The sequence below is a fragment of the Pinus tabuliformis genome, chromosome Q (genome assembly GCF_031772625.1).
Source record: "Pinus tabuliformis cultivar Carrire ecotype Pingquan chromosome Q, CPIR1, whole genome shotgun sequence".
Taxonomy (NCBI): domain Eukaryota; kingdom Viridiplantae; phylum Streptophyta; class Pinopsida; order Pinales; family Pinaceae; genus Pinus; species Pinus tabuliformis.
In genome coordinates this window covers 1155631222-1155651979 of record NC_142296.1, presented here as the reverse complement: position 1 = coordinate 1155651979, position 20758 = coordinate 1155631222, and the positions used below count along the sequence as shown (strand labels likewise).

Genomic DNA, 20758 nt, shown 5'->3' with positions numbered 1-20758 from the left:
AATAGCTACTACCAATCCAATAGGGCGGAAATAGTGCATAACGGAGTAAGAAGGGTTGTTGGAAGAGTAAAATGAGTCCTCTAACTGCTTTAGTGAAGAGGAGGGCTCCATAAATAATTATCAAAGGAGTGGCCCCTTGATTTCCAAGCAAAACATCAAGTGGTTGTGGGGCACAATCAATGGTCTCATGGGTCTCCAGTGGCTCAATAAAAAGTCGATGCTCCATCAATGAGGACTAGAAGATGATACATGCCCTCCCATGTCTCTCCGGAAGAAGCAAAACTCATCTGGGCCTTGGATTGGCTGCTAAGTGTCAGGTGCAAATGTGTCACTGATAGGGCAATGTGGTCCACGTGCATCATCATCTCTGTATGGATAGGGCACGGACAAGCAATGTGTGGTGTTGAAGAAGTCCATGGAGTGGAAATCAATTCTCTGCAATGGTGGAGGTCCATGGTTCTCAATGCTCACCCTACAAGTTCAATTATGACCCTATAGAGGGTTTGGATCTCGTATAGGGAAGCCAAGTCCAAGATGGAGACCCACCTACAATCCTGTATAAAATCTAATGCTTCTCCTCACCTTCCAGTACAACAATCCATTAGTGCAATTGAGTACAAAAATCCTGTTAAAATTGGCAACTTGGGCCAAATTCCACCTTGGGACAACTCATTTGATGGAGATGATGATTGCATTGGATTCCTTTTTTTGAGAGGTCCAAGATTGATATAAAGATCATCTCATTCGGAGAAGCAGAAGTGTGATTTTGAATTTATGCCCACACATGTGTAAATTGTTCAGGTCGGCTTCACCATTATGTAGGCTCAAGAAACCCCAATGATGTGTCTCTTCACCCACAACGAATCGTATAAATACAAGAGACCTCACTCCTCATTTGGCACATTCATCACTTAGACATTCTTCTCTCTCTTCATCAGATTGGTTGGTACAGCGATTGGGTGGCCTCTCTCTCTCACACGTGTGGCAAGGAGGACAAATTTTCTGGGCAGAATTACAAGCCGAAATTTTAGACTTCAGAGGCAAGTTTGATTAGCGTTGACCAAGGGGTTGCTGACCAAGTTTCACTGCATTTTAAGGGTCAAAGGTTCGATTTTTCTATGCCACATTGTTGGGCACAAAAACCGAGAAATTCTAGGTTGTTTGACCTGTGTTGATTTCATGGTTGATTGCTATTTGACTGTAGAAAATTATAACAATTTTCTCTCTCCTTTGACTAAGTTTGACCGAGTTGTTTTGGGTTAAATTCATCCTCCTGATTAAGCTGAGTTTGATTAAGGAAGATCAAGTTGCTTTCGGGATGATTTGCTATTGTTTTGACCAACATTGACTTTTTGGTTAGGGCTGAAGTTTGATTGCAGTTAACTGTAGAAATTTACAGGGCTATTTTGACTTTTTATTGGGCAAGTCAATTTGACTTTTGTACTCTCTCTGCTGAAATTTTGATTTAATAATAAGACGAATTGATCAAAGGGTTTTCCCCACATTGGGGTTTTTCCTTGGCATTCGCCAAATCTGGTGTCTTCTTGTCTTGGCTTGTCTTCTGCACTTTGTTTCATGTTCTATCTGCTTTTACTGTCAATGTGATTATTGTGATTGCTGTTGGAAATTGTTATTGGGCTACTAAGGAACATTGAAGTAAATTGTGCTAAGCGTAGAACATACCATTGTTAACTAAAATTAACATGGTATCAGAGCCCAAGTGAAGACAAAGCCCAAGCAAGAGTGAGAAAATCAATCATTAAGGAAAGCTATTGGACAAGAATATTGGTCTAGCTTCAATGATGACTACATCATACTTTAAATCCAAGGACAAGGTCAAGGACAAATCCGACTGTCATGCATGGAAGATGACTTTGGATTTGACCTTGGAAGAGAACGATGCTATGGACTATGTAAAGGGAAGAGTGGTGGAGCCTCCTTCAAATGCACTTGCTGTTGCAAAAACAAAGTACAAGAAAGGTGAGGTCAAAGATAAGAATTTTTTTATAAATTCTATTCAAAATAATTTGGTTGCCAATATTTTTGATTTGGAAACATCTAAGGAGATGTATGATAAGCTAGTTGGGATGTTCAAAGTAAACAATGCAAATCAAGTCCTCTTTCTCAAGAACAAGTTGAAAGACATCAATATGGATAGAGGAGAGTCTATCCAATCCTACTTCACGAGGATTACTGAAACCAAGAATGATATTCTATCTATTGGAGAAGTTGTTGGTGATAGAGAGCTCACTCTTATTGAACTTGGAGGTATTATAAGGGCATGGGATGTGTTTAACACCACCATCCTCAACAATGACAGGATTCTGGATTTTGATGAATTATTGGTTAGATGCACTCAAGAAGAAATAAGGATGATAGAGAGAGATAAGCCCTCAAATGGAAATGATCCTACTGCTTTCTTTGCTCATGCTAAGAGGAAGGACAATACTGGTCCAAGGAAACAAGGTCAAGGATTCAAGATGGAATTCAAAGAAGGAAGAAAAGGAAGATGCTACAATTGCAACAGGTTTGGCCACTATGCTAGAGAATGTCTTGACAAGAAGGATACTCCAAGGGATGATGACAACAACAACTACAAAGGTAATGGAAATTAAAGGAACAACAAGTTCAACAACAGAGGAAGGAGGAATGCTCCCGCTGCTAGATATGGAAATGGTCCTTCCAAAAGATCAAAAAATTCCAGGTATGAGGAAAGTAATGTTGTAGAAAAACAAAATGAATTTTATCTTATTTTCGTTTTATCTACTGGCTCTCCTCTGGATACATTGGTTGATTGATAATGGAGCCTCAAGGCACTTCATTGGGTAAAAAGAGGCCCTCTCAAATTTGGTTGAAAAGAAGACTAATTTGCAAATCATACTTGGAGATAATGCCACCTATCCCGTGAAAGGAATAGGTACTGTCACTCTTCACTTGAATCATGGTTAAACCATTCATCTACAAGAAGTATTGTATGTGCCCTGTTACCCACCATTTTGTTGGTGATATCCTTAGGAGATATTTTTTTCTCCAAGAGGGTCCTCAACCGACAGCCAACAACCCCTTGCAGCCACCAACTAGCTAATTGTGCCATTTCTCGCCATCTGAGCTAGCGATGTGGTCCCTCGCCCATCCGCTGTGGTCGTATGTTTGAAGGTGGGCTTCCCGAACCTAAAGGTGTGCTTTGTCATTTGGTAATTGAGTATTGTAGTTTGCTTATCATGGACACTTCTAGGCACAGATTAATGGGGGGATTAGGCGGAAACAATGGGTTGAGTCAGTGCCCTTGTCCCCTAGTCCCCTTTTGGATATTAACCTTGCATTCTAGTCCCACGGGGTCTCTTTTATTGACCATTTAGCTTTAGGGGTGTTGTTTCGTGAGAAACCCTGATTTTGGTTGCATGGTCTGGCTCCCTTATCCGCTTATATTACCCTATTTCCACTCATTGTTACCCCATTCATCCTTTCTCCCACCTGTGTCCACATTCCTCCACTGGGTCCACATAAGGTTATCTTGCCCCTTCCCCTTTCCCATAGCTTGGTTCATGGCCTGGAATAAAGTACGGAGGTTGATGCAGCTAAAAAGAAAGATAAAAGCATATTTGGCCATATTCAACAGGAAAATGTAACACAAAATGAAAAAGATGGCTGGAACAAGAACATTTATCACGTGGGCAAAAGCCAATACATGAGCTCTACCCCATCATCATAGCCATCACCATGGTTCCTACATGTTTTATGAACCCCCTTGACCATGTAGGAACCCATGATTGCCCCAACCCCTGGTGGGCAATGAACCACCCTACCTTTAAAGGGGGAATTCACTGTTATATCTTATACATCATGCTCTTACTCTTAGAGCCTCGAGTAGTTAATCAGAGAAAATCATAAAAAGGCAAAAGGCATATAAAGAAGGGTGGAAAAATCAAGGCCGGGGCACCTCATGTACCATGATTGCTCCCTCCTATACATCATAAACCCAAGTGTGGGCTTCCCTCTTATTAGCTACCCTTGTACCCTAGCATGTGACCTAGAGTTGCCCCTTCTCATTCTCCTACTTCATTCACCTATCTACCACATGCCACCACCTTTCGAAAGATTTACCTTGAATATATTATCCCCTTTAAAAGTAGAAACCACCTAATAGGATTCTTGGTTAACCCATTTGGAGTTTAGGAAACATTGGCACATCCCGAAGCCCATTATGGAAGGGTAGGCCATTATGAAGTCCCCATTTGTGGTCCATGATTGGTAAGCTCATTTACTCAATTTATCTAATGACTTGTTGTACTGGAAGGTTAGGGGATGCATTGGATCTTATGCAGGATTGCAGATGGTCTCTATTTTGGGTTTGGTCTTCCTATACAGGGTCCTAACCCTCCAGAGGGCTACATTGGCACATGTAGGGTGTGCGTTGAGAGCCATGGGCCTCCACAACAACAAACATCATTCCATGGATCCCCACAGCCATTCAGAGATTGCTCGTGGTTCACTTATTGGATGAGGAAGATGCACCTAATTCATCATGCCCTGCTGGCCTCAGATTTGCACCATACACTTGGCAGATGATCCAGGACTTGCACGATGATGTGGCATCACCTACATCATCATCCTAGCCCTTACAAGCGATCTACAGGCATCTTCGATTTGTTTGGAGACCCATGGGGAGACTTGTGTGCCCCCACATGTCATTTGGAGCATGACAGGTTATTACAAGGGGCCAACCCCTTGTCCACTGCTTTTGAGAGTCCCACTCTTCATTATGGCACCCATGGACCTCATTAGGCCTCTTAGAGGGCCCTACAACATGCATGGATTATTATTTGACTTCTTGAGAGGCTTATTTTTTCATTTATGAGCTAGTTTGTTGGGCTTGTTAGCAAAAGTTGAATTATTAGAACATTAATTTATTTTTGGGGCTCATGTAGGCCAAGGAGGCTAATTCACACTCCTAATTAGTGTATAAATACAAGTGAGATGAGTTCATTTGTTCATCATCAATTTGGATTAGATCTTTTCTCTCTCTTGAGAATTTCACACTTTTTCTGGAGGGGATGAATTGGAGCTTTATGGATGAATTTGGATGTGTGGATATTGGTCTATCTTATCTTGGAGCTTTTCTTTTGTCAATTGTCAATGGTTGGATATATTTTGTTACATGTAAGTACATGATTTTAATGCTATTCTTGTTTTACTGTCATATACATTGGACTGGGATTTTCGCTATTTTTAGGGCTAATTGCTGCATGCATTTACTGCTTCAAATTGTGGAATTTTGTCACTATTATAGCATCTTCCAATGTATGGGCCATGTAATGTGAACAAAATCTCCTAGGGGTAATTCTATCAATGAATTGAACTTGGTAAGCCATTTCCTTTGCACATCGAAGTATAAAAGTTGCAAGATTGCTTCTCTTTGACCTAGAAGGCTAGCGAAGTGAACTTGAGGCCTCCTTGACCAGGAACCAAAGGTCCTCACTCATATTCATCATGGACTGCATTCTCCCAAGACTAAGGAACTTATCTACCAAGAGGTGGTCACCTAAAATCACATCTTTTTCACCTTTTCCCAGGTCTAGCCAAGTTGGGTCACCTAGGGCATCATTTTCCCGACAAACTATTATTCCAAAAAGTTTGATCTCCTAGGGTCTCTTGCGTTAGTGTCTCCTCGAGGCATCCTCCAATTTTAAAGCTATTCCGACAGTGGAGTTGGGAGAAAAGTCAAGCCCTAGCTCCGAGATCAAACTTTGCCCTAGCATCCCTAAGGCTAGTACCTTATAGGATCAATTCAACACCTTTAATGGGAATTGTTTCTTTGATCCTTTTCCCCACCTTATGTAGTGTAAGAACATCATTGGTTACCATACTTTTTCCTCCTACCCTAGACTAGGTCCACTTGGTCCCAAGTGGTCCTGTTTCTTTGAAATGAAAATTCTTCAAGAACGATTTGGGATACCAATTTCAACAAGGATTTTAGGGATTGAGAAACTCTTTCACAAGTCATATCCCATAAACCTAAGCCTCAAATCCTGCCTTCCTTTCCCTAGAAGATATTGTACCTTGCTTAGAAAGCAAGCAAGCTGCATCCTTCAAGCTCTTTCGGAAAATCGATTATTTGGGTCACTCATATCTATTCATTGATTTATCCTTCATCAGTGACTCCATAACATACCGGGTCTCCTCCCATCGGTGAATCTCTGTAAATAGAAAGGAGCCTTAACTGAGGTGACAGTGGGCTAAGTCTCCATTTGTTTCCCTTTGCCTAGCATTTTCCCTTTAGGAATCCCCTTCAGGTCCCATGCTAATTTGAGCGGTAACATGCTCGATTTGAAGAAGAAACTGGTATCTATTTCTGCGATGGAAGATAACGGCTTCAAGGTAGCATTCATTGATGGAAAGATATGTCTTTGGCAAGGAAACCCTAAAGATGCATTTACACTTGGATTTAGGGTTGATGGCCTTTATCAAGTTGGAGGAAGTACTTTGGGAGCCATGTCTTGCGACACTTCTCTTCAATCTGAATTGTGGCAGTGGAGATTTGCCCACCTTCATTACAAAGCCTTACCTGGGGTAAGGAAGATCGCCACTCACAAGTATGCCCAATTTCAACATGAATCATGAAGGTGTTTATCAGGGTTGTGCAACTGGGAAACTTACAAGGGGACCATTCCCCTCAAGCGAAAGTCAAACTTCTGATATTCTTCAAGTAGTCCATTTCAATCTATCTGGTATGTTGTCCGTAACATCAATAGGAGGATACTTATATTATGCTATTTTTGTGGATGAATTCTCTCACAAAACATGGATCTATTTCTTGAAGAAGAAGGATGAAGTACTCAAATGGTTCTGTGCTTTCAAAGCCTTGGTGGAAAATCAAACATGGAAGAAGATCAAAATATTGAGGACTAACAATGGGACCGAATATGAATCATTGAATTCAATGACGATTGTAGAGATGTTGGGATTAAGAGGGAGACAATCATTGAATACACTCCTGAGAAAAATGGAGTTGCTAAAAGAAAGAATTGAACGATCATGGAAGCCACCCGTGCCATGCTTCATGATCTAGGTCTACCGAAGTTCTTATGGGGAGAAGTCGCAAATACTGCCGTATATGCTGAAAATAGATGTCCACATCAAGCATTGAATTTCAAGACACCCAAAGAAGTTTTCACTGGTAAGAAACCTGATGTTTCTCATTTTAGAATATTTGGTTGTCCCGTATATTTTCATGTGCCTAAAGAGAAGAGAAACAAGTTGGGAGCATGCGGGAAGAAAGGAACTTTTGTGGGCTACAGTGAAAACTCAAAGGCATATAGAATCTATGTGCCTGGTCAACGAGATGTGGAAGTAAGCCATGATGTTACATTCGATGAAGACACTGCTCTTGGGAAAGCCAGAGATCTCCCCATTCCATGAAAAGAAAATGATAATGCTACAGGAAAGTAGGAAGAACCTCCATTCGATGGCCCTATGCTCGATGTTGAAGGTCCAAGGATCCCATTGATCCACCTCTTAGTGATCTCTCTACCTCTAGGAAAAGACCGTTGTGGCTCAAAGACGCTCTCGAAGATGCTGAAAAGCATATTGCTCCAGGAGGGACATTTTGTGAAAGTAAGAAGCCCACCAGGCATCAAGGATACCTTGCTTCATGAGTACCATTATTCAATCTGAGCCTTGTACGTTTGAATAAGCTGTGAAACACCAAGTATGGAAGGATGCGTTGAATGAGGAGTATGAATCAATCATGAAGAATGATGTCTCGGGTGTGGTTCCTAGACCCAAGGACAAGTGTGTGGTCACCTCGAAATGGCTTTACAAAATCAAACATAGAGCTGATGGGATTGCTGAAAAAGACAAGGCCATGTTCATTGCTCAAGGCTTCTCTCAAAAGGAAGGAGTGGACTATGATGAGATATTTGCACCAGTTGCCCGATATACCACTATCCATTCGATTATTGCTCTTGCGGCTTCTCAAGAATGGAGCTTACACCAAATGGATGTTAAGATTGCTTTCTTGCATGGCTCGCTTAAGGAGAAAGTCTATTTGGAACAACCTGAGGGGTTCAAAGTACATGATCGAAGGACACACGTATGCAGATTGAAGAAATCTCTTTATGGGTTGAACAAGCCACCAGGGCTTGATATGAGAGGATTGATAACTATCTTATGAAGTTGGGATTTACAAGGAGCAGTGCTGAACTTAACCTATATTTCAAGGTTGAGAATGACAAGCCTCTCATTCTGGTCCTTTATGTGGATGATCTGATTCTAACAGGTGTAAAACCTCACATTTATCAATGCAAGAGGGAGTTGGCTTTCGAGTTTGAGATGAAGGACCTAGGACTAATGCACTATTTCCTAGGCTTGGAGGTTCGGCAAAATTCAGGTGAGGTTTTCCTTTCTCAAGGAAAATACATTGTGAAGCTACTTTAGAGATGTGGGATGGTGGATTGCAAGTCCGTGTCTACTCCAATGGAACTCAACTTCAAGAAGCTATGTGGAAGTGCTGTTGGGCCCAAATTGGCAAATACTTTCGAATATAGACAACTTGTGGGGGCCCTGATGTTCTTGGTAAACTCTTGTCCTGACATATGCTTCGTTGTGAACACGTTGAGTCAATTTATGGTTGAGCCTCATCACATACATTGGATTGTTGCTAAGATTCTCTTGAGATATCTCCGGGGCACAATCCGTTATGGACCGAGACACAGTGTTGAAAATTTGAGGCTGCATGGATATACAGATGCTAACTAGGCTGGCAGTGTGGGCGATTGTAAGAGCATGTCTGGATGTTGCTTCTCATTAGGGTTTGATTCAATATCTTGGATGAGCAGGAAGCGAAAATCGATTGCACTAACCATTATCGAGGCCGAATACATTGCAGCTGGTATGGCCTGTTGTGAAGTTGTTTGGTTGAGGAAGCCCGTCTGTGAGTTATTTGAGCACGTTTTGGATACCACCATGATCTTTTACGACAACCAGAGTGGGATTCGCCTTTCAGAGAATCCCGTGTTCCACGACCGCTCCAAGAACATTGATATCAGGTGCCACTTTATCTGGGATGTGGTACAACGGGGAACAATAAGGCTCCCACACATCAGGACTGATGAGCAGGTCGCAGATATTCTCATGAAGCCTTTGGGAAAGGTCAAATTATTAGCCTTCTAAGAGAGACTTGGAGTCGTGGAAAGGCCCTCCCGTGAGGGTGTCGCTTGAGTTGGACATTGAGCTCTGGGAGCTCCTGGGGCTTGGGGTACTTCTTGGAGCTATGAGCAATGTTAGGGTGAGTGGTTCACCTTCCCCTATGTGGTGCGCTATGTACAAGGTGAGTGGGTAACCATCCCCTATGATACCCCCTGATGACATGTGTGTAGGGTGAGTGGTTCACCTTCCCCTACTAGACACGTGTGTAGGGTGAGTGGTTCACCTTCCCCTATGATTTACATATGCATAGGATGAGTTGTTCACCTTCTCCTATGGCATAGGAACAAGATCAGCCTTGATCCTTGAACCTTCGGCTAGCCTTGATGGAGCCCCATCACCCCACCTTCAAACCAAAACTAAACAATGATCTCCTGACTTTATCATCCAACTCTGACAGTGGTTGACCTTCTCTTGCTGATGCCCCAACATACATCCTACCCATCTAGTTTGGGACTCATGGGAAGTACCTCTCATTTGGCCAATGAGTTGGGAAACGTGGATAGGGACCATAACACTACCAATGGACGCATCGTGTACTGCCATACTCCCTGTCTAGGATGCTCAGTGTTCAACAACTTGATATGGGATCATTTGAGGTTCTACCTTTGGACTGACTTTTGTCAGTGGAGAGTGGTAAGGTCTTGTGACTCACTCTCGATCGATTCTTCTTCATTATTACTTCATGGTTCAGCAGAGTAGAGATGAGATGACAAAGATGTTACATGACGGTAGAGGGATTGGCAGGTGGAATTCTCCCTAGTTGAGAGGGAGTGTTAAAATTGGCAACTAGGGCCAAATTCCACCTTGGGACAACTCATTTGATGGAGATGATGATTGCATTGGATTCCTCTTTTCGAGAGGTCCAAGATTGATATAAAGATCATCTCATTCAGACAAGTAGAAGTGTGATTTTAAATTTATGCCCACAAATGTGCAAATTGTTTAGGTTGGCTTCATCATTATGTAGGCTCAAGAAGCCCATTTGATGTGTCTTTTCACCCACAACAAATTGTATAAATACAAGAGATCTCACTCCTCATTTGGCACATTCATCACTCGCACATTCTTCTCTCTCTTCATTAGATTAGTTCGTACAACTATTGGGCAACCTCTCTCTCTCTCACGTGGCAAGGAGGACATATTTTCTAGGCAGAAGTACAGGCCGAAATTTCAGACTTCAGAGGAGGTTTGACTAGTGTTGACCAAGGGGTTGTTGACCAAGTTTCACTGCGTTTTGAGGGTCAAAGGTTTGATTTTTTTAGGCCGCATTGTTGGGGACAAAAACCGAGAAATTTTGGGTTGTTTGACCTACGTTGATTTCAGGGATGACTATTGTTTGACTGTAGAAAATTACAATAGTTTTCTCTCTCCTTTGACTGAGTTTGACCAAGTTGTTTTGGATTGAATTCATCCTCCTAATTAGGCCAAGTTTGATTAAGGAAGCCTGAATTGCTTTGGGGATGATTTGTTGTTGTTTTGACCAACGTTGACTTTTTGGTTAGGGCTGAAGTTTGACTGCAGTTGACTACAAAAATCTACAGGGTGCTTTGAATTCGTATTGGGAAAGTCAATTTGACGTTTGTACTCTCTCTCTGCGCTGAACTTTTGATTTAATAATAAGAACAAACGGTTTTTCCCACATTAAGGTTTTTCCTTGGCATTCGCCAAATTTGGTGCCCTCTTGTCTTAGCTTGTCTTCTGCACTTTGTTTCATGTTCTATCTGCATTTACTATCAATGTGATTATTGTGATTGCTATTGGAAATTGGAAATTGTTATTGGGCTACTAAGGAACATTGAAGTAAATTGTGCTAAGCATAGAACATACCATTGTTAACTGAAATTAGCAAATCCATTAGTACAATAAGGGGCAAAAGTGGACACTTCATAGTGGCATGCCCTGCCAAAAGGGATTTAGAATGTACAGGTGTTACCTTGCTCGACAAGAGAGGTTAATAAAGTACCCTATTAGGTGGTTTCAACCTCTAAGGGAGTGATAGGTCCATGGTACATCCATCAAATAGCAGGTGTCATGTGAAGTAATGATGGAATGGAGTGGGGGCAAGAGGGAAGTTTCCAATCCACATGCCATGGTACAAGGGTAGCTAAGATGAAGGAAGCCCACACATTGGGTGTATGGATGTAGGAGGGAGAAAGGTACATGAGTTACCCTGGCCTTTGTTTTTCCACCTTTCTTCATATGCCTTTTTCCTTTTATTGATTTTTCTTTCTTTATCGCTTGGGGCTCCAAGGGATGAGAGCTTGATGCATATGATGTAGTAGTGATTACTCCCTTAAGGTTGGGCAGTTCATCATCCACCAGGGGTTGGGACAATTATGGGTTCCTAAATGATGTAGGGGACACTCATGGGGGCCCTAGGAACTAGGGTGATGGTCATAGTAATAGGGGGTAGAGCTCGGGTTTGGCTTTTGCCCACATGCTAAATTTTATGTCTCGACTATCTTTTGCATTTTGTGGTACATTTCCTGTTGTAAGTGGCCAAATTATGTTTTTAACTTTCTTTCTAGTTGCATCTACCTTCAAGGCATCGTTCCAGGTGTGACCAAAAGTGTGGACAAGGGAAGGGGGAGGCTAACACTTCGTGGACCGAATGGACAAATGTGGACCATGATGGGAAAAGTGCGAAAAAGGGGTTATAATGAGCAGAGGGGAGTGAGATATATGGTGTTGGGATGCGGGACCAAACAACCAAAATCAGGGGTTTCGCATGTAGTACCACTCCTAAAGCTAGTAGCCCATTAAGGAGATCCCACGGGACTAGGGTACAAGACTAACCACCAAGTTGAGGTGAGGGAAAAATAGTACGATCCAAGCTCATTCTTTCCACTGAATCCCCCCACTAATCCATGTCCAAATGTGTACGAGAAAAGCAAGCATTAACAGGCAATTACATAATGAAAAGTCATACCTTCTGGGTTGGAAGGCCCACCTTCAAACATACGATCATAACAGATGGGCGAGGTCACATAATGGCTAGATTAGGTGGCAAAGGATGGTGGTACATCGAATTATCTAGTGGCTACAAGGAGACGCTGGCTGAAGACAAATCTAGGAGAAAATTTCTCATATAGGGGTCACCCACTGGTGGTGGGTAACAAGACCTATTTGGAGAAGTCTTTGAGGAGGTTCGATCCTTGTTAGCATTGAAGATTTCATTTTGCTTGAAGGAAATCTTGTTGGGATGACTTGGTGCTTGGAAGGATTTTTGGCTTTGGTCTTTGGGTCATGGAAGTCTCATTTTGATCTGATTCTATAAGAAGAGAAGTATTATTTTTTGGTTTTCCCCTTGGAGGGATTTTGCCCTGTCTTGGAGCCTATATATTTTGTACTTTGTCTCTTTGTGATCTTCATTGTTTTGGTAATTGCTTGATGAACAAGAAATAAAAGTAATAAAAGGCCAACTAACATCACCAATGATTATCAAGGAAGGAAAGTCAATTATAATATATAGGAACCTTGATTTTCCAACAATTCATAGACCAAATAGATAGCTATTATAAATTAGGGTTTTACTAGTTTTCAATAAGAGGTTGTATGATGTCATATAACATCCAAAGAAAAGGCCGATCAAGGATAGTCAACAAAGAGAGAACAAGGCCTTCCAAAAGACACTAGTATTATGGTTGGTAAATGGAATTTTATAGCTGAAAAATATGCATAAACAACAAATAGGGATGACATCAACACTAAAGAAGGATGTTTAACCACGCAACAATGCTAGATTTTTCTTTTGTATCATTTATTGATGCAATTCCTAATTTATGAACCATAAACATCCAACACAAATTCACTTTTATGCAATTTTCTACTCTAAAGCCCTAGTTGCTATCCCTAGAAGTCTAGGAACAAGGTAAACAAGGTAAACAAGGTAAACAAGGTAAACAAGAAATATAATGAATTAGAAAGTGACTAACACAACTTATGATTAGTTCCTTATCCTAAATGGGCTTGATGGAGTCTTCTAGGGCTAAATTCAATGAAATGGTTATGATGGAGTAAGGGGGGATGACTAGGGCATCCATTTTTGAAAACCTAATTGTTTTCCTTGTGAAGGGGGGAATTAAATATAAGGAATGCACAATGAAAGCTTCCTTATAGGTTTCAAGAGAACATTTTTTCATGCTACAATGGAGCAAGAATTCAACATCGATAGAGCATTCAGTCACGACATAAAATAGAAAATCTACTTAAAATATACAATATGCAAAATTTAAAAGATAAAGCATGAAACTAAATTTTCCAAGAAACACAACTTCCAATCCTAGGAAAATATCTCCATACAAAAATACCATTTCCAAGAGAATTTGCACCAGTGAAAAGTCACATCTTTGCCCCACTAGTAAAAAAGACTAATTCATTCTTTCATAAGAGAAGAGTGACAAATGTGTGATGATGAAAATGAAACAAGAGGAGCCTCTATTTATATGAGGCTTACAACCGTTATTTTTACAAATTTACAAAGTAAAATCCCTAATACAAGTTTGTTTGAGTGTTCAACAAGTGACATATTACAAGCCAGCCTCATAATAGCTCAAGCACATAACAAATAATGCCAAAATAATACACACGTGTGGGATAAATGCTGCCTCCACCATGACATCCTCCTTCTAAGGAATTCGAAATGCCACAAGCAAGTGACAAATAGATCATGAGTGCTTTGTATTTCAAGAAATAGCTCAAAGTCCATGGGTATGCTTCCAAAGTGCCTCTAAATCATAATGTCACCACCAAGGCATCATATGTCATCCTTTGGAGGATTAAGTATCCACCATTATGAGTTGTAATATGTACACAAAGCCAATGGTGAAGCTTGAGAATGAAGGGTTCCCACTGCCAAGCAACATTGATTTCCATGGTTAAAATGAAGAGACTGCATTTAATTGGCTTGGATTTTGTAGAGTGAGTCTAATGCAATTGTACCAACAATCCACCAAAGAATGTCGCTTCAAATTTGTCTGTGTAATAATTTTTTAATATATGTTGTATCCATGAAACCTAAATTGAGGTTAAGTTATATTATTAGACTTTACAGACGTGTGTGTACATATCCTGGAATTTGGCCGAAAAGATTTGGAGTCTTTGGTGTTATTTGTATATTAATGTTATAATCTACATGCTATATATGTATAAAGACTAAAAAGCAATGTGACGTCCTTGGATATGTTACTACATCAATCATTGCTCTTTAATTATGTTTGTATTTGTTATCGATGGTTGAAAGATGAGAATAAATATTGAAGAAAATTTGTAAAGGAATGTGAAGCATACAAACCCAAATCTAATATCAGTAATGCATAAACACCATAGAAAAGAGTGCAAACACAAATGTTATATTCAAGAAAGCATGATCAACATATAAAAAAGAGATAATCGAAATGAATTTCATCAAATGAAAGATAATAGATGAATGAGGTGATACGTAAGACGTGGATGATCCATTTGTGCTACTACTAATACCTGTCATAGGACACTCTACATTTCAGCTTATATGTGAGTCAACTCTACAACAATAAATAAATATTAGTTAGCGTATCCCAGTGCTAGTAACAGACATTTATGTTCCTTGTGTATTAGCTATGAAACCACTTGAAGCATACAAACCCCAGATTCCTAAATAAAAGGTTGATGAACAGATCAGGTAACCAGATTCTGTGTATAACCAAATCCAAACAATAAACCAAGTTAACAGATATTTCATATTTCAGAAGTGAAATAATCAGTAATAATATAAATGAATCATGATGAATTGATGAATAGATAAGTCAGTGTACAATCCAAACATGTTATTTATACAGGTGGTGTGGCACTCAACAGTTGGCCTACTTCAAAATTAATCTAGCATATATACTAGCCGATGTAATGAACATTTATGTCTGTTACAGAATGGGAGTCAGCACCTTTGCATAGAGGATAACCAACAAGTTGTGCATCATTTTATTTCATCTTCTATTCTTATCAACCACTTCTACCTTCTGTTTCTTTCTCATTTCATGATTTGCTGGTGGTTATGGCAGAGTGAGGTCATTATATAGAACCAGAAGCAATACTGTACTCCAAAGTGTGAATTCCAATGCTCACGGTGTATTGGAACGGAGATCTAACGCTTGCTTTTCTGAAAGTGAAAAGAGCTTGGCAGAAAGGACTGCAGACCCTCTTGAATTTAGAGATGCAAGTGCACCTGTCTGTTCCAAAGGGCATCAAAAAGATATTTGTGTAATTGACTTAACGAACTTGTGAAAAATCTTCTAGCTGATGATATATTTGGCTAATATGGTGTTTCCATGGTTGCATGGTCAATGGCTAGCTTGGCCTCAATTTGTGTATGCACTAAGTTGTACATATGTTAATTATACAATGAAAATTCTCTAATCTCATATCCCCAGCCAGGTACTTGGATTTTTTTTTTAATTTTTTTTTTTAAGTGGATATTTGTGTTTAATCATAATGGTATTGTGAGCTTTTAGTAACAATGCCAGGTAGTATTGTTCCCACTACCCATTTTATTTATAGTAAATAGTGTTTTGCAGATGCCTTTGGCTCTAAGCTATTCTGCTGAAGGTCCATGCCCTTTTGTTCATGTTGGTTAAATAATAGTTATCAAGTTTGAATATTAGATATTTGATAATGGTTACTTACTGATTAATCTCTTAAGGCTTGGAGCAATTCACCCATAGATAAATGGACTGAATTCCAGTACTTATAGTAGATGCATATTTTTAGAGGTTATTTAGGTACATATTTGGTCATTCTTTCTGCATGTATAAGAGAACCTGCAAAGGACTCAATGCTCGTGATTACGAAGGGAAAAAATGTTTACTTTTATAGGATGCTTGAGGCAATGTTCAAGAGGTTTCTTGTAACCTTTATCATAGTGAATCCATGATATCATCGTATAGAATTTGAGTTTAAAACATACGAATCTATTTCGGAATTTTATCTATGTTGAACCTGTTCCCTTTCTAAAGCTTGAAACTGACCCTTAAACGTGAACTTCAGACTAAGTATAAAAAGAATATAAAAGGTTGCAGAAGTAGAAAATGTTGTGGAGGATTGTTTAAAATGTAGTGTGCCCATTCTTTTTCTTACCTTTTCTGTTGAACGTTTCTTATTAACATGTTTGTAGTCTCCGTTACTTAATTTAGCATGTTGTATTACTGTGAATGTCAGACACACACACTAAGATCAAGATAGGATGAATGTGAATGTGAGGTGGGGATGCATACTTTATCTTTGGCGCATGAATTGGGATAGTCACCCTGCACTGAAGTATGGGATGTCATTTATGTGATGTCCTTGCACACACCGTGCACGCTGTTCACATCCCCATATTTCCTTAGGGGTGTGAATAATAATCCCCACAAAGATAAGGTAATATAAGATAATTATATTTATGTCCAACTAATGACCACAAAGTAGGTCAAAGGCACTGTTGAGTACAATGATGTATATACAAAGTGGGAGAACCAAACGGGTCTCCTATAAAAGATACAATGCATGAAGTAAATCAACATTTGGCCCTAGCAGAGAAGATTCAAGAGCTAATAGGTCTGAGGATCAGACCCATCTCTTCTAACATTTGAGGCTGCATGAATTACATTGAAGAAACTCAACAAAGTTTGTTGGCCCAATGAAGAGCCGATGGCAAGTACAAATTGTCCACTAAATCATTTCTTGGGGGTGTTCGCACACTGCTTAATGCTGGAGGACCTAGTCCGTCTCCCAGGAACGGATCTGAGATGGATCTGCTGTTGAGATCTCGTGTGGCAGGGTGAGGTCCCACAAATCCTCACTGATCTGGAGTCTGGATACGTGCTGGTATCAATCGATCTCTTGGTGCCCCTATCTGAAGGTAGTACCTTGAAAAATGTCGTGATCCTTTGTGTGGGGTCTGGTCTAATGGGAAGCTGAAGAATATGTGCTCGGAATCTAAGAGCCTCCTGCATATATAGGGCCAAACATATTTGATCGGGATACCTGAAAAAGCTGGCGAGGGTCCAAGAATATCTGAACAAGCAATGAATACTTCCTCTGATCTCGTAGTAGTTAAGGCATCTAAGAATGAAGTGCACTTCAGTCTCCACTTCCTGTAAATGACATACTTGGTAGAGTCTGTATGGTCTATCCACCAGGTGGTCTGTCTCTACTCGAAGTCTATGAGAACCTACTCTGAACTGGCCTAGAGGAATGCGAAGAGCATGCATCCAGTGGTTAAACCTATACTGGGGTCGAACAATGAGCCCGTCTCTCAACTCCAAGAAGTGCTCGACGTAGAAGACCATGTTTGGGCGCAACCCTCTCGGAGGATTGACCCAGGTGCCCTGGACGAATTTCCTGTAGATGTCCTCCCTGATGATCTTGTTTAACTCCTGTCTAGTAGGTAAAAGGAAAGGAGGGAGACGATCCAACTGAATTCCCACTGACTCTAAGAGATTTGAAACTCCTGTAAACCAACATCTAGCTTGGCCTGAGGGAGTAGAACGAGCAATAGTCTCAGAAGAGCAATATGCTAAGTAAGGATATCGGTCACTACTCTTTATCTAGTTTGCAAATCCCTAGACATGATGCAAGAATGCAACCAATTTGAAGATTGTCTCAAGCCGAAAACGCTAAGCTCCAAACTCTGCAAGGATGATATGCTACGGTATTGTCAGTTTGCACCTAATGATGCAGCAGAGAAGAAGAATATGGACTCTCTTAGCTGAAGCCCAATCTGACTCAAGTAAAGACGATCCCCAAATCTCTGAGCCATATAGAACGATGGGATAGGTCAAGGTGTCCATGAGGCTCATCTTGGGTGAGATGTCATGGAAATGATGTTGAAAGCACTGTCTCCTGAGAAGGGCTAAGGATCCATATCCTTTGTTGATTCGAGGCTGAAGCGCTGGTCGCAAATTGAAGCGGGGACCTGAGAATTGCACCCCCAAGTAAGTATACGTGTTGGTGATCTCAATCTCCTCCATTCTGAATAGAAAGTGAAGGTTTGAGGTTTTCTTCACCCCATTGAAGATCATAACCTTGGTTTTACCCAGGTTGACCGTTAATTGTCGATGATCACAAAACAGAGGTCAAGGCATCCAACTGCCTCTGTAATCCTTTTGGGGATGAGGGGAGGAGGACCATGTCGTCAACAAAGAGTAGAGTAGATATCAAAACCTGGTGAAGAAGGCAACCATCAGTGTCTTGGATATGCTTGTGTAGAAATGCTTCCAACTCATCAATATAGATCCCAAACAGGTTAGGGATAATGGACAACTTTGTTTAACCCCAATAGTGCTTCGAATGAAATCAAACATCCTATGGGCCACGTGAAGATGACCAAGAACAGACTCATATATGCGCATAATAGCGGTCAATAAGGTTGTAGAGATGCTAATATCTCCGAGTCTCTGAAGTAAGGCCTCCCTCAGAACAGAGTCAAAGGCTTTCTGAAAATCTAGGAAACAACAATAGACTTTTGAAGAGCAGTGTCGTGCCTCGTCAATCACGGTGTGAAGGGTGAAGATGTGGTCAATGGTCTGATGAGCCGGTTGAAAACTTGCCTGTCCCCTAGCTTTGAGTTGTCTCTGCTCAAGGTCACTGGAGAGCTTCCTATGTAGAACAGTAACACACAACTTCGAGAACGTGTGGCCCACCATGATCGTTTTGTAGTTATTGGGAATTGAGCTCGAACCTGGTTTGTGGATCAGATGGATGATTTGGTGTGACCATGTTGGTGGAAAACCTTCACAGACTATATGGTTGAAGAGATAAGCCAAGTAGCTAACCAAAGCATGGAAATCGTGCTTAAAGAATGTTACTTGGTAGCCTTCCTCATCGGCTACTTTGCTGTTGTTCACCACCCAAATGGTCTCTCTAATTTCTCTGTCTGAGAATAGGTAACAGGAAGAGGGTGGGAGGTAACATGAATTTGGGCCTGCCTGGGAATATCATAAAGGTTGGAAGTGTGAGAGAACATGGATGTAGGGTCGAGGTCAGGTGGAAGAGGGGAGCGTCGGGGAAGGATGGTACCAGAATTGTTTAGGGGAGTGGGCAAGGAGAGCAGAAAGTTCTCGTCTTCTATGAGAGACAAAGAGTCATTTCTTGTGACGAAGGAGACAACGATAAGAAGCTTTGAGGTCAGAGTAGAAGGGTTGAGAGTGGGTGAAAGCATATCGAAGTTCTCGATGTAGAGTCTTGCATTCATTATCGTACCATTTGTTCATGGGGCAAGATTGAACTTTAGGGGAGATGGAAGTGGAACGAGTGGAGCGGGGGAAGGATTTGAGTGTTGCTTCCCAAATGGCAGCTGAGACAGTTGTATTTAGTGGAAGCAGATCAAGCAAGGAGAACTGGGTTTTCGATGGGAGCATCTTGCATAGGGTAGAGGAGATGTCAGGGTCTCCTTCATCAAATCATAAGGTAGTTTGGGGTGGGCCCCGAGGGGAGGGATGGGGTGGAAGGGGAGGGTCAAACGGAAGAGAGAAGGAAAGAAGTGCATGATCAACAAGGGGGGTGGGGGAGACTGAGAAATGGAAAATAAAAGGGAGCAAGTTATGGCTAGCAAATACATAATCAACTACACTTGCACCCCCTCGATATGGACGACATGTGAAAACGTGAGAGTCTAGGAAACAGGGGAGACCATTTAGAATAAAAAACTCTTGGGATTCGTCCAACTGCAATAGATGCTTACCATAAACTGTAGTGGGCCCCAAAGCATCATCTGACATCCAGTGAAGCCCTATTGAATCTGGATCTATCCCCTGGATACAAAATACATCCTCTCATCGGTTGTGGAGAGGGATTTGGAGATCTCTTGTGCGAGCATTGAAGTCACCTAAGAGGATGACTTCCCCAACAACATAATACCGGGTGATGTCGGTGTACAATTCTATAAAGGGGTCCCCATTTGAGCCATTATGGACTTCAAATGGTGAGGAGGCCGGGGGGAAGTAATAAACTGCAATGTAGATGTCCCTCGGAGGAGAGACTTCGATGTTAATCCGAATCCACATAAACTTGGCAAACTCATCTTCGGCTACCAAAGCTATACCCTGTTCTGGAGTGAGTCACTAGCCAAACAAGCAACTCCACTTGATCATTTGACCCCTCCTGAGCTCCTCATCTCCTTGTTGCAAACTGAGATCCAATGGTAACTCGCGATACCTGGGAGGGGTCGAATAAGGCTCGCATTAGTCTCAATCACAAAGAGGATGTCCATTGATTCGAGAGTGTCATACACGAGTCCCGCCATGACCAAAAAGATCCATTTCCATTCCAACAATGGATAGAAATGCCTGTACCTTATCGCCTCCCCTAGTAGTCCCATCATTTGGAACCTCCAGTTTGGGGTTCCCATCCAGGTGGTAAGGAGTCTTGAATGACTACCCGGAGATTCCTGGTAACTGACCATTTCCCCGTTTGTCATGTTGCCATAACTTGTTCTTTGGATTGTTTAAGTTCCACAACTTGTGCTTGAGTGAGGTCCTCGTCTAAGAAAATCTTGTTGGGAAGAGAAAACAACTTCTGCTTAGCCCTGAGGGCACAGAGT

The 20758-nt window shown here is 41.2% G+C and overlaps 1 protein-coding gene across 1 annotated transcript in view; it reads left to right on the top strand.

Annotated features, from left to right (window-relative positions):
* The window catches only part of LOC149223745 (sister chromatid cohesion protein PDS5 homolog A-like), a 112211-nt gene extending 96578 nt beyond the window's left edge, over window positions 1-15633 (top strand). Inside the window, exon 10 of the mRNA XM_089383398.1 lies at window positions 15243-15633. Coding sequence (XP_089239524.1) covers window positions 15243-15465 — 223 coding nt within the window. The 3' untranslated portion in view covers window positions 15466-15633. The remainder of the gene's footprint in view (window positions 1-15242) is intronic.
* The last annotated feature ends 5125 nt before the right edge of the window (window positions 15634-20758 follow it).